General features: G+C 40.0%; 1 protein-coding gene across 1 annotated transcript in view; it reads left to right on the top strand.

Annotated features, from left to right (window-relative positions):
* The window catches only part of FMO4 (flavin containing dimethylaniline monoxygenase 4), a 38278-nt gene extending 24875 nt beyond the window's left edge, over positions 1-13403 (top strand). The window contains exons 6-9 of the mRNA XM_040263526.1: positions 368-567; positions 1662-2014; positions 4644-4713; positions 10782-13403. Of these exons, the coding sequence (XP_040119460.1) occupies positions 368-567; positions 1662-2014; positions 4644-4713; positions 10782-11184 (1026 nt within the window). The 3' untranslated portion in view covers positions 11185-13403. The remainder of the gene's footprint in view (positions 1-367; positions 568-1661; positions 2015-4643; positions 4714-10781) is intronic.
* Positions 13404-13993: the final 590 nt, after the last annotated feature.

Here is a 13993-nt window from a genome sequence, read left to right as displayed (position 1 = left end):
ATGACAGCAGTTGGAATAACTAGTCATTTGTAGATAGTGTTAGTCACTCAGTCATGTCCTACTCTTTGCAACCCCATGGACTGTAGACTACCAGGCTCCTTTGTCCATGGAATTCTCCAGCCAAGAACACTGGAGCAGGCTGCCGTTCCCTTCTCCAGGGGATCTGCCTGACCAAGGGATCAAACCCGGGTCTCCTGCATTGCAGGCAGATTCTTTACCAACTGAGCACCAGGGAAGCCCAGTCATTTGTTGATCTGTGTACAAATTCACTAGTAAGACCAGAATGTTATAAGACCATTTGAAATATATTGAAGAAAAATACTACAAAATGATGTATATGTATTTAGTGTTCTTGCCTTATTTTTAGGTACTTCTCAGTACTAGAACTGGTACCTGGGTTATCAACCGCTCTTCAGATGGAGGCTACCCATTTAATATGATGATTACAAGAAGACACTATAATTTTATTGCACAAGTTCTACCCTCCTGTATTCTGAAGTGGATTCAAGAGAGGCACCTCAATAAAAGATTTGACCATGCGAATTATGGACTAAATATTACTAAGGGGTATTGAATTATTTTTAATTAATGATAAAGTGATTTAATCAATATTTCTCATTCTCTTTAATTCAGATCTTAAAATGTTCAATAATTGTGACTTTGCCTTTGTTTATCCTTTTCTAAGCTTATTTTCTTAAGACAATGTCCATCAGTACCACAGAAGGTCTTGAAATAGGAGTATTCTCTGTCTGCTAGCAGACTAGTAAATGAAGAAAATGAAGGATGGAAACTTTATTTCCAGTTTGAAAATCAGGATTAAATTGGCCTTGAGTGTTCTCAGGTTGGCTACCATTCACAAGTAAATGACAGCACCAGTGAGTACAGACGGCCAGCTCTCACTAAGCTTTAATAAATGTCCACACTGGCTGAATGATCAGAGGTATGAATTGCCAAAAGGAATTCCTAGAATTATATATTTTAATATACATCTGTATAGACCTACACATTGGCAAGGAAAAAGAAAACCTTGGAAATGCATATAAAGTTATGATTTTTATTAAATGCTTGACCCAAATATTTTTTCTTTGGTAAGATGGCTTTCACTTATGGAAAAAATGAATAACAATGAATGATTCAATATATAAATTTTATAGACATCATGTCTGCTGCAATTAGGTAGAATGATGCTCATAATGAAAATACGAAAATGTTCATAATGAAAATATGTTCCCTATGGAAATCCATTAGTAAATAGATACAATTTTTTTAATCCAAAAAGTTTTTTGCAATTTCCTCTTTGCCAAATGTCAATCTTTTGAGGCCTGGGTGATGTGAGATCCAAAACTGATTATCAAATAGATTGTCATATACTTGATCCTGACTTTGCTCCAGAAATTAATTCCAAGAGAGAGAGAATTTTAAACCCCACAGGAAAAAAATAGGTTTAGTCAATTTCTACATGCCTTCTACTGGGAGCAGGAAAACAAAACCTGTTATAGAAAGAGCAAGTGACAAGTTGAGAATAGACAACTTTGAATTAGACATTGGTCGATTTACTCCCTTGACTTGGCAGATAATTATTTTGAACTGACTAAATAAATCATTTGCTGAGTGTCTCATAAATATAGCTACAGTGAATAATTTTCTCCTCTGTGTCAAAGGAAAAAACCAAAAAAGATTGTGAATGATGAGCTGCCAACCTGTATCCTCTGTGGGACAGTCACTATTAAAACCAGCGTGAAGGAGTTTACAGAAACCTCTGCTGTCTTTGAAGATGGGACAGTGGAAGAAAACATTGATGTTGTGATCTTCACTACAGGATACACGTATTCTTTCCCCTTTTTTGAAGAACCTCTCAAAACCCTTTGTACAAAGAAGATCTTCCTATATAAGCTGGTCTTCCCCTCAAACCTAGAGAAGACAACATTAGCTATGATTGGCTTTATCAGCCTTACAGGATCCATCTTAGCAGGCACAGAGCTCCAAGCACGATGGGCCACAAGAATATTCAAAGGTACCTGGACTCTACTTAAAGCCCTGTGTGAACAACTGAGTCTTGAAATCAGTCCCCTGAGGTTTATCTAAAATCCAACAAATGTGAGCTAAAGTACCATAAAATATCCAAAAAAAATTTAATGAAGAATTAATTTTCTATGCATGTAATATTATAGTGACTGTGCTTATATCACTAATGTGAGTGGAAAAAGAAGATTTGACTCTGTGGATAGGATAAATCTGGACAACAGAATAATCACACTTGCTGAGGAAGTACTCAGGATCCCGTTTTATTCTGCTGTAGTCAAATCAAATCTAGTCTAGTCTGTTTACTCCTGTCTTTCCATTTATCACTAGCAGTAGAGTTTTATATTGCTTCTTAAGAAAGATATTGGGAGTAATATACACTGTGAATAAAGTTGGGGTCTAAGAAGGTAGTGACTTTTAAGAAATGCCCATAAAAACTGTAGACACTGGGCACTAATGGCTGTCAGTTATCACTGTCAGAACACAGGTGACAGAGTCAGGGCTGCCAGAGTCCAATCCCAGTCCAATCCCAACTCATTAGCTTTGCAAGAACCTCTTTAAATCTCAGCCCCTTTGTTAAAATGGGAATAACAAAACCTCTTTCATAAGGGTTTTGTAAAATGAATAATGTCTACAAAGCAATTAACACAGTACTTGGCACAGAGTAAATGCTCATTAACTGATAGCTGTTATTCTTACTTTTCCTATTGTTATCATACCTCTCCAGGGCAAGTTTTAGATTCGTAAGCATTGTAAAGAATTGGATTTGTATTATTACATTTGTAAAAATATAAACAATAATCACAGTTGAGTCAATAATTTGTCCTTTAGCAGAATTTTGCCCTTAATGAATAAAAATCATCAATAATTTATAAATAGCATATAATACAGTATTAAGTAGTACTGACTTCTCTCATACTGCACAAATGTAGTGTATATCAACTATACTTTAAAATGTTCTCCTAAATTGACAGACATGGTATTTTAATGGGGTGTTGGGGGGAGGTGGAGTGAAGGGAGGAGAAGGTGATTAGGTATCTCATTTATTTGTATTACACAAAAAATCCCATGGCCTTTTATTAAACTATCCAAATGTTTATTTAAGGCAAATTAAAGTGCTTTTACAGCATTTTCCAATTATATTAGAAACACAGAAGACTCTTAAGTATCTGGGTTTTGGGGAGGGGTTTAATTATTTTTTTAAATTGGAGAATAATTGCTTTACAGTGTTGTGTTAGTTTCTGCCATACAACACCACGAGTCAGCCATAAGTATACATATATTCTCTCCCTCTTGAGCCTCCCTCCCACCCCCCAATCCCATCCCACCCCTGTAGGTTGTCACAGAGCACCAAGATGAGTGCCAGTTCCCACTGGCAAATTCCCACTAGCAATCTGTTTTACAAATGGTAATATATGTTTCAGTGCTACGCTCTCGATTCGTCCCACCCTCTTCCCCTACTGTGTCCACAAGTCTGTTCTCTATGTGTCCCATTCCTACTCCAAAAATAGGTTCATCAGTACCATTTTCCTAGATTCCATATATATGAGTTAATATTACAATATTTGTTTCTCTCTTTCTGACTTCCTTCACTCTGTATAACACGTTTCAGGTTCATCCACCTGGGCTGGGATGATACCCTGGAGGAAGGCATGGCAACCCACTCCAATATTCTTGCCTGGAGAATCCTATGGATAGAGGAGCCTGGTGGGCCACAGTCCAAGGGTCACAAGAGTCAGACATGACTGCAGCAACTTGGCATGCACACATGCACCTCACTAGAACTGATGCAAATTCATTCCTTTTCATGGCTGAGTAATATTCCATTGTAGATATGTACCACAACTTCTTTATCCATTCATCTGTCAATGGACATCTAGTTTGCTTCTGTGTCCTAGCTATTGTAAATATGCTGCAGTGAACATTGGGGTACATGGGTACATGTGTCTTTTTGAAGTATATTACCTGGGTTTTTTAAGTATTTTATAATGAGCTCAAAAATGCTTATGAGAATGATAGAGCTGACAAAACAAAACTTGATTAGATCATACCACAGTAGTGATTGCATGCCTCTCCAGAGACCCTGCAAGAGACCAGGTACCACCAAGTGAAGTTTTTACAGCTTTATACAGGATACAATGATCCCAGTGGTAAGTATACTCCAGGGCTAAGTCAGAGCTTTCTCATATAGATTATTAAGTACCCAGGTTAAGTAAGTTCAGAGAGGGATTTTACCTCCAGAAAATTATCCTCTGCACTCTATTCCCATTCTGTACTGTGTGCTGTGCTAAGTTGCTCAGTCGTGTCTGACTCTTTGTGACCCCAGGGACTATAGCCTGTTAGGCTTCTCTGTCCATGAAATTCTCCAGGCAAGAATACCAGAGTGGGTTTCCATGCCTTCCTCCAGGGAATCTTCCGACGCAGGGATCAAACCCACATCTCTTGTAGCTCCTGCATTGTAAGCAGATTCTTTACCACCTTGGGAAAGCCCCAATCCCATTCTAAGCTTTTGCAATCACATGTTCTGAGGTTGGAGCAGTGGGAGGCCAGAAATGAAGGGGAAGAGAACTCAAAGGAAGAGCCACATGTGACTTTGGTGTTGTTTCTGGCTTTTCTCACAGGACTCTGTAAGATACCACCATCTCAAAAACTGATGGCTGAGGCTAAGAAGAAGGAGCAGCTCATAGAAAGGTATGAAATATACCTTTACCCTGAAATTTACCCTGCTACAGGGAAAATTTACCATTATATTCCATTACAAACCCTTTTTTTCAATATAAAGGCCACTCCTAGGGAAGCAGTGGGGCAGGTTAGAAATAATTGCATTATGAGCCAAAAGGATATATTTTTAGTGCTAACTCTTCCACCAGCTAGATTTGTGGTCCAGTGGTTAAGACTTCATGCTTTCACTGCAGGGGCCACTGGGATCCCTGCACGCCACACAGTGCAGTCAAAAAAAAAAAAAAAATTGATTTTTGGCTTCAGATGATGTGCCTGGTGGGGACATCAGGTCGCCTCAGCAGAACACAGAACCTGGCCCTAGACAATGGCAATCCTTTGTTTACTTGGCCACAAAACCCTGTTCTCTTTGTTCTCCTACTTCTCAGGCTATTCTTTCTCTATATTTACAAGTGTCTCCTCTTCCTCACTCCTAAACATTGGTGAACCCCAACCTTAATCCTCAAACCTCTTCTTACTTCTGTTAACACTAGTAGGTAACCTCACCAGGCCTGTGGCTTTAAATGACGTCATGTACTCATGGCTTCCAAACTTGGGTCTCTAACCCAGATCTCTCCTTGGAACTCCAAATCCTAAACCAACTCCCTCTAGGTATCTCCACTTAGAAATGTAATAGGTATCTCAAAATTAAAAAAAAAAAAAACAAAACCATTTTATTTATGTATTTGGCTGCCTCAGGTCTTCATTGTGGCACACAGGATCTTCATTGCATCATATGAGATCTTTCGCTGTGGCACGTGGGCTTTGTTGCTCTGTGACTTGTGGTATCTTAGTTCCCTGACCAGGGATTGAACCTGTGTCCCCTGCTTTTCAAGGCAGATTCTTAACCACTGGACCACCAGGGAAGTCCCGGTATCTCCAATTTAACATGTCTAGAAACTAACTCTCAACCTCCACCTGCACATGGGCTACTCTGAGACTTTCCCCTTCTTGGTCAATGGGTACTTATTCCAGTTAACAGTCAAAAACCTTGGAGTGATCTTTCTTCCTCTTTTTCTTTCACATTCTCAGCAAATACTGTTAACTCTTACCTTCAGATAAATTCAGAATCCAGACCCCTCTCACTACCCTGGCTGCTAACCACCCCAGAACCGGCCTCTGTGGTCTCTCACCAGGACACTTGCTGTCACCTCTTACCACGTCTCTGTGCCTCCTCTCTTCTCTTCTATGGTCTACTCTTGACTCCACATAAGAGTGACCAATGCCACATTGCTCTTTGTTGAAAACCCTCTGCTTCCCATTTCACTCCCCAAAACTTCCTACAGCTCTGCACCCATCCAGGCAACAGCTCTCTCTATGCCCTCACTGTCTCCTGTTCTCCCACCTTACCCAAACTGCTCCAGTCCCTCCAGACAGCTCCCTGGGCTTCAGGCATGCCTCGGAACCTTTGCACTTACTCTGCCTGGAATGTTCTGCCCCCTACCCCATACCTGTTGGCTCACTCTGTTCAAATATCCCCTCATAAGAGAGAAGCCTTCTCTGAAAACACTGCATGAATGACAACCCTCCCATTCTCATCGTCTTTCCCCTTTCCCCTTCTTTGAATGTCTTCCTAATTCCTCTTACTACTTGATATATTCTATATCTGTTTGGCTGGGGTTTTGTTGTTTCTTTTTTTATTTGTTTTTCACTGTGCAGAGTGGCATATGGGATCTTAGTTACCTGACCAGGAATAGAACCTGTGCCCCCTATAGAGGGAGAACTGACTCTTAACCACTGACCAGCAGGAAAGTCCCTGGCTGGGTTTTTCACAGCCTGCTGCTCTGCCCTGTTGGACTGTAAGTTCCTTGACAGCAAAGACTTTGTTTTACTCACTGTTGGAGTCCCAGCACCTAGGATAATGCCTGTCATGTGACAGACACTTAAGATTGATTGACTGAAAGAATGAATGAATAAGTGAAAGAATGACATTGGCACATCATGAAAATTTATTAATAACAGAAGCAGATAGGGATAGAACCTTCCTATACACTGTACATTTGACCCTTGAACAGTACAGGTTTGAACTGCATGGGTCCACTTATACGCAGATTTATATATATATATATATATATATTGGAAAAATTGAGGGAGGTTTGTGACAGTTTGAAAACAGTTGCAGATAAATCACGAAGCCTAGAAATATTGAAAAAATTAAGAAAAAGTTAGATATGTCATGAATGTGCAAAATATAGGTAGATATTAGTCTATTTTATCATTTACTGCCATCAAATATACAAAAATCTATTATAAAATTTAAAATTTATCAAAACTTACACACATAAACACAGATCATACATTGCGCCATTCACAAGCAAGAGAAATATAAGCAAGTGTAAAGCATGCATGCGTGCTCAGTCACTCAGTCGTGTCTGACTCTTTGTGACCCCATAGACTGCATCCCTCCAGGCTCCTCTGTCCGTGGGATTATCCCAGCAAGAATACTGGAGTGGGTTGTCATCTCCTCTTCTAGGGGATCTTCTCAAACCCATGGGATCAAACCCAGGGGTCAAACCCGTGTTTTCTGCATTGGCAGGCAGACTCTTTACCACTGAGCCACATGGGAAGCCCAAACAGTGTAAAGATGCAGTGTTAAATCATAACAGCGTAAAATTAACTGTAGCACTACTGCAGTAATTTCATAGCTACCTTCTGTTGCTGTTGTGATGAGCTCAGGTGTTTCACATAGCTGCTTAATATGTCATATGACACTAATCACCTCTGCATGAACAGTTCACGCTCCAGCAAATTTCGTATCACAGTAAAAAGTGATCTCTCACATTTCTCATGTACTTTCCATCGTGATTAGTGCAATAATGTAAACCTTGAATCACAACACGGGACCCATTAGAGTGCCACTAGTGATGCTGGAAGTGCTCCCAAGAAGCAGAAAAAAGTCTTGAATTTACAAGAAAAAGTTGAATTGTTTGACATGTACTATAGACTGAGGTCTGCAGCTGCAGTGGCCTGTCATTTCACAATAAATGAATTCAGCATAAGGACCATTATAAAAAAGAAAATTTGTGAAGCCATCACTGTACCTGTGCCAGCAGGCATGAAAACCTTGCACTTTTTGTGAAATACTTTTTCATCTTGTGTTGAAAATGCAGCTTTTATGTGTGTGCAGGACTGGTATAAGAAAGGCATACTTATAGACTTTTATAGGTTTGAAAAATAGTGAAGTCATTATATGACAACTGAAAGCAAAAGTAACGTGAAGTATTTAATGCTTGAGAAGGATGGTTTCCTGATTTTAGAAAGCAAGGTCTTTAAAAAAAAAGTCAAGATAACAGGAGGAGCAGCTTCTGTTGACCAAGAGGAAGCAGACAGAGTTCCAGGATGCCGTTAAGACAGTCATTGGAGAAAAAGGATATCTGCCTGAAACAGTGTTTTATGCAGACAAAAGTGCCCTATCCTGGGGGTGGTGGATAGCAGAATGCCACAAAAGACATTTATTATTAAAGAGGAAAACTGAGTGTGAGAATTTATGGCAGGAAAGCATAGGCTAACTCTCCATTCATGTGTAAATGCAGTTGGGTTTATGGTCATATTAGTTGTTCAGTCATGTCTGAACACGCCTGCCAGGCTCCTCTATCCATGGAATTCTCCAGACAAGAATACTGGAGTAGGTTGCCATTCCTTTCTCTAGGGGATGGGTTCACAGTCAGAACTGCCCTTAACTGTAAAACTGCTAACCCCCCAGCCTTGAAGGGAAAAGATAAATACCAGCTACCTGTCTTTTCATTGTACACAAGAAGGCCTGGACAATGACAACCCTTTTTCTGGATTAGTTCCTTCACTGCTCTGTCCCTAAAATCAGAAAGTACCTTGCCGATAAGTGACTGTCTTTGAAAGTTCTTTTGATATTGGATAATCCCCTGGCCACCAAAAACACAAGAAGTGCTCTATGGAAATGATTGTCAGTGCTATGGAAGAGAATCCCAATAGAGAAAATATCATGAAAGCCTGGAAGGATTACACCTTTGAAGATGCCATCATTGTTATTTAAAAAGCTATGAAAGCCACCAAGCCTGAAACAATAAATTCCTGCTGGAGAAAACTGTGTCCAGATGTTATGTGTGACTTTGCAGGGTTTACAACAAAGCCAGTCAAGGAAATCCTGAAAGAGATTGTAGATATGGGAGGGGAAAAAAAAAGGTGGGGAGTGAAGGCTTTCAAGATAAGGGTTTTAGAGAAATTAGAGAACTAATAGACCCCACGCCAGAGGAATTAACAGAAGACAATTGATAGGGGGATGAGTGCTTCCAAACCAGCGCAAGAGGCTGAGGAAGAAGACATAGGAGAAGCAGTGCCAGAAAGCAAATTGACATCAGACAATCTGGCAAAAGGATTCCAGTTATTTAAGACTGATTTTGACTTGTTTTACACCATGGACCCTTCTATGATACAGGCAATGAAACTACAGCAAATGATGGAAGAAAAATTGATATCATACAGAAACATTTTTAAGAGAAGTGAAAAAGCAAAAAAGTCAGACAGAAATTACAGTGTATTGCCATAAAGTTACACAAGTATTTCCATAAAGTTACACCACATGTGCCTGTCTCTCCAGCCTCCCCTTCTACCTCCTCACCTCTTCTCCCTCTCCCACCCTGAGACAGCAAGATCAACCCCTTATCTTCCTCCTCCTCAGCCTACTCAATGTGAAGACTGACAAGGATAAAGACCTTTATGATGATCCACTTCCTCTTAATGAATAGTAAATAATCATCATACCCCACTGTTAATAATTTATCTGTTGTGTATGTGTCTTGATGTGAAAATCTAAAACCTGCACAGCAAGAACTGAATGAGAAGTTTTTGTGTCATCATCGTCATCACTGCTTAAGTATTTATCATATAGAACTTGATGTGTAAGATTTACTAGGCATAAGGTGAGTGACATTTACAGTATATAAAATTAATAATGTGTTAGCTTTCTTATTGGTTTCTAACTTTGCTTTCAAAGAATTATATTACTATACAATATGCCTCTTTCTTTCATATTTGGAGAAACAGTCCATCATCATAGGTAAGTGAGATTTTTTTAATGTAATGATGTTTCCAATACACTATGAATGATGACTATAATACCATATACCATAAAAATTTTATAATGATTATTCATTATTATGTAGGCTAGGCTTCCATGAAACAATCATATTGCTACTGCTTCTTTATTATCAAGGTATGATTCATTATCCTTGTAAATAAATATGAATTTCTTCTTCACATTATCTTTTCATTTTTGATGTCCAGTGTTAGGAATACAAATGACATCTACAGTGTTTTCTATCATATAAGACAATATTGATGTAGGTACCAATAGATGATTCATCTTATAAACAGACAACATAAACTTATGGTATTGATGAGTACAGTACAGTCCTATAACTATATTTTCTCTTCCTTATGATTTTCTTAATATCATTTTCTTTTTTCAGTTTACTCTAAGAATACAGCATAGGATCATATAACAAAATATGCGTTAACCTGTTTATGCTATCAGCATGGCCTCTAGTTTACTAATAATTTATTAGTAGTTAGGTTCGAGGGGAATCAAGTTTCACTTAGATTTCCAGCTCTCCGGAGGATTGATGCCCCTAACCCCTCCTTGTTCAAGGGTCAACTGTACTTACATCGGTGTCATGTTCAGTTCTGCTATACCAAGCATGACCCTCTCAACTCACAATTAACATCAATAAAAATAATTCAGGTGGTTATATATGTGATGCTTTCTGATGATGTTTATTTGTTCAATAACTGTGGTATCTGGACGGATCTGATTTTACCCTCATATCAAATTCAAGAACCTGAAACATTATTTAAAGCTCCTCTTTGCATTGTCTTCTTCTGCCATCTCCTTTAACAAAATTAATTACACTCACAAATACCCTATGCAAATAAACTCCTTTTATTTTTTCTCTCCAACATAGGAAAACATTCCCAACATGGTTTGACTCCAATCGAAAGAAACAAAATGGTGGGAGGTGGGGAAACTCATAACTTGAAAATCAGTGATCCATCTTCTTCCCTCTCAGGGGTGTGATGAAAGATCCCAGTGTAGATAAAGCTGACTACATTTCCTACCTGGATGACCTCGCTTCCTTCATAGGCGTAAAGCCCAACATCCCACTTCTGTTCATCAAGGATCCCAGACTAGCATGGGAAGTTTTCTTTGGACCATGTACTCCTTACCAGTATCGCCTAATGGGCCCTGGGAAATGGGATGGAGCCCGAAATGCCATCTTGACCCAGTGGGACAGGACACTGAAACCCTTAAAAACTCGAACCATTCCTGGTTCCTTCAAACCTGCCTCCACGTCACATTATTTGAAAGCCTGCGGGGCACCTATACTGCTTGCTTCCCTTCTACTGATCTACAAATCTTCAATTTTTTTGAAACTGGTGCCAGAAAAACTACAGGACAGATTATCCCCTTAATAAGTATTTGATGAGGATAAATCTGATGGGTTATGAGGATTGTCCCCAGTCATATTAATTCTGTTCCCAAATATCTTGTGTTTTTTCCCCTCTCCTCTCCATCATAGCTGTTATCATCCAAGTTTAGGTCTAATCATCTCTTATCTGAATTACTGTTCTATCTTCCTCTTAAGTCTCAATACTTCCTTTCTTGCCTCCTTTACTTAAGCAGTTGTTCTAAAATAAAAAATACTGTCATCGTTTCCATCAAGATCTTGGTAGGAACAAGATAGAACTCAAATTAGGTAATTTGTGGAAACTTTAATATAAAGATTATGTCCAATGGTTTGAGCAGAGTGTAGGGAAATCATAAGTAGAATGAAATACTTCCAGACTAGTAACCATGAGATGCTTTTACCATCCATAGTTTTTCTAATGAGGCAAAGGGAGAACAAATATGAATAAGAGAGTGAGATTATATGGAGAGGACCACCTCTCAAGAGCTGTGATCTCCAGCTCACCACTGAAGGCAGTCCATGGTGACCCCAAAAGTACAGAGCTAGGGAAATTCATTTCCTAATCTTACGTTCTTCCCTCCCTCTGATCTTCTGCCCATGCTTCTCAATGGCCTAACCCAACCAAAATTCAGAAGGCAACATTACTGACTATTGTGGATTTAATTGCATTCATCCCCCACCCAAATATAGTCAAGTTCTAACCTCTGGTACCTGTGAATGGTGCCAGAGGTAACTTACTTGGAAATAGAAAGTGAAAGGAAGAAAGTGAAGTCGCTCAGTCATGTCCGACTCTTTGCAACCCCATGGACTATAGCCTACCAGGTTCCTCCATCCATGGGATTTTCCAGGCAAGAATACTGGAGTGGGTTGCCACTGCAAATGTATCTAAGTTGGAAATAAGATCTTTGCAAATGTACATAAGTTGAGATCATACTGAAATAGGGTGAGCTAGATCCAATAGAAAAAGAGGGTCCTTATAAAAAGAGGATAAAGCTACTTCCTGGCAATCTAGTAACTCAGACTCCAGGCTCCCAATGCAGAGGGCCCAGGTTCGATCCCTGGTCAGGGAATTAGATCCCATATGCCTCAACTGAAGATCTCGCATACTGCAACTAAGACCCAGTGCAGCTAAATAAAATTTTTATAGAGAGAGGATGAGACACAGAGATACAGTCATAGTAGAGAATACCATGTGAAGACAGGCACAAGTTGGAATGGTGCAGCTACAAACTAAGGATCGCCAAGCAAGCAAACACCGAAAGAGACACAGAGCAGATTCTCTCTCAAAATCCACAGAAGAAAAAAGCCCTGCCAACAACAATTCCAGAATCCTAGCCTCCAGAACTGTGAAAGAAGAAGCCACCCACTTTGCTACGGCAATCCTAGGATACGATACACCAACTGATGTTTCCTGTGGAGGTCAGCCTCCTAGGCCGCAGGGTAGAGCAGAGGTGATGGAGAGTGTATGTGGAAGGACAACCAGAAAGGATCCAGAGCAGACATGTTGCTTTCCAGTTTAAAAATCCTTCAAAGTTTCTCCCTGGATTAGAAATAATAAATTCCTTAGCCCTGAAGAGGAGACTCTTCCTGATCTGAGTCCATTTGCCCAGGTAACCAGAATCCTGGGCTGTAGCCACCTCTCCTCCTCAAAATCCTACCATCTAGCGCTCACAGCTCCTCACTTTGGCATAAGCTGTTGCCTTTTCCAGCTACTCAAATTCACACCTGTCTTTCTAGGGCAAGCTTGATTATCTCCCTTTGTGAAGCCTTCTCTGAGTCCCCAAAGCAGAGATGACTCCCACTACATAATGACTGGGCTTCCCTGGTGGCTCAGATGGTGAAGAATCTGCTCACAATGCAGGAGATCCAGGTTCAATTCCTGGATTGGGAAGATTCCCAGGAGACGGGCATGACAACTCACTCCGGTATTCTTGCCTGGAGAATTCCATGGACAGAGGAACCTGGTGAGCTGCAGATCATGGGGCTGCAGAAGAGTTGCACGTGACTGAGTAACTAGCACTTTCACCTTCTTTCACTTTTCATGACTGCCATCTCACACCCTACTCCATCATTTTTCTGTTCTTACTATAACATTAATGTAATTTTCTTTTTGTGTCTGTCTCCAAATAAATGGTGGGTTTTTGAGAGGAACCATCATCTTGTTCAGCTAAAACACTGCCTGATAAAAATACTGCAAAATAAATATTTGATGACTAAACAGTGGCTTCACTGGCTGACATTCCTTGTCTCTCTTTTACCCACATTCTTTTCTTCTGCCAACTTGATAAATTACTTCAGACTACTTCAGCTCTGCAAAGGAACAAGAACTGTCCACCAACATCTAATTTTATAAGACAATCCAGGTGGCAGTCAGGATGTATACAACTGATCAGCAACTGGGAGCCAAGGGTACTGATGGAAAGCGCTAACTCTAGAATTCAACCTGGATTATAATCCCAGCTCTGCTATTAACTGTGAAGCTTTGATCAAGTCACTTAGCCTCTGTGAGCCTCAAGTGTCCTCATCTGGAAAATGAGGCGACAAGACTATCACCTACCTCGAAAGTAAACATGAGTTGAGACAATATAGGGTGTTACTTACATAATAAGTTAACTATTAACAGCTGAAGAGTTTGAGGACATTTTAATTCTCTGAATTGAAGGATTTGAAAACTATGACCTGGCTCTATTCCCTGTTGCCTAATCAGGCAGTATGGCCTCAGCTGTCTGTGGGTCACCTGGGAGCACCTTCCAGCTAGGATCACTCTTGTGTGCCAGTGCTCCCCTCTCCCCCCAAGACCCGAGTCCATTGGC

Source organism: Oryx dammah, unplaced genomic scaffold (genome assembly GCF_014754425.2).
Source record: "Oryx dammah isolate SB20612 unplaced genomic scaffold, SCBI_Odam_1.1 HiC_scaffold_21, whole genome shotgun sequence".
NCBI lineage: Eukaryota > Metazoa > Chordata > Mammalia > Artiodactyla > Bovidae > Oryx > Oryx dammah.
This window is presented reverse-complemented; position numbering and strand designations above follow the sequence as displayed.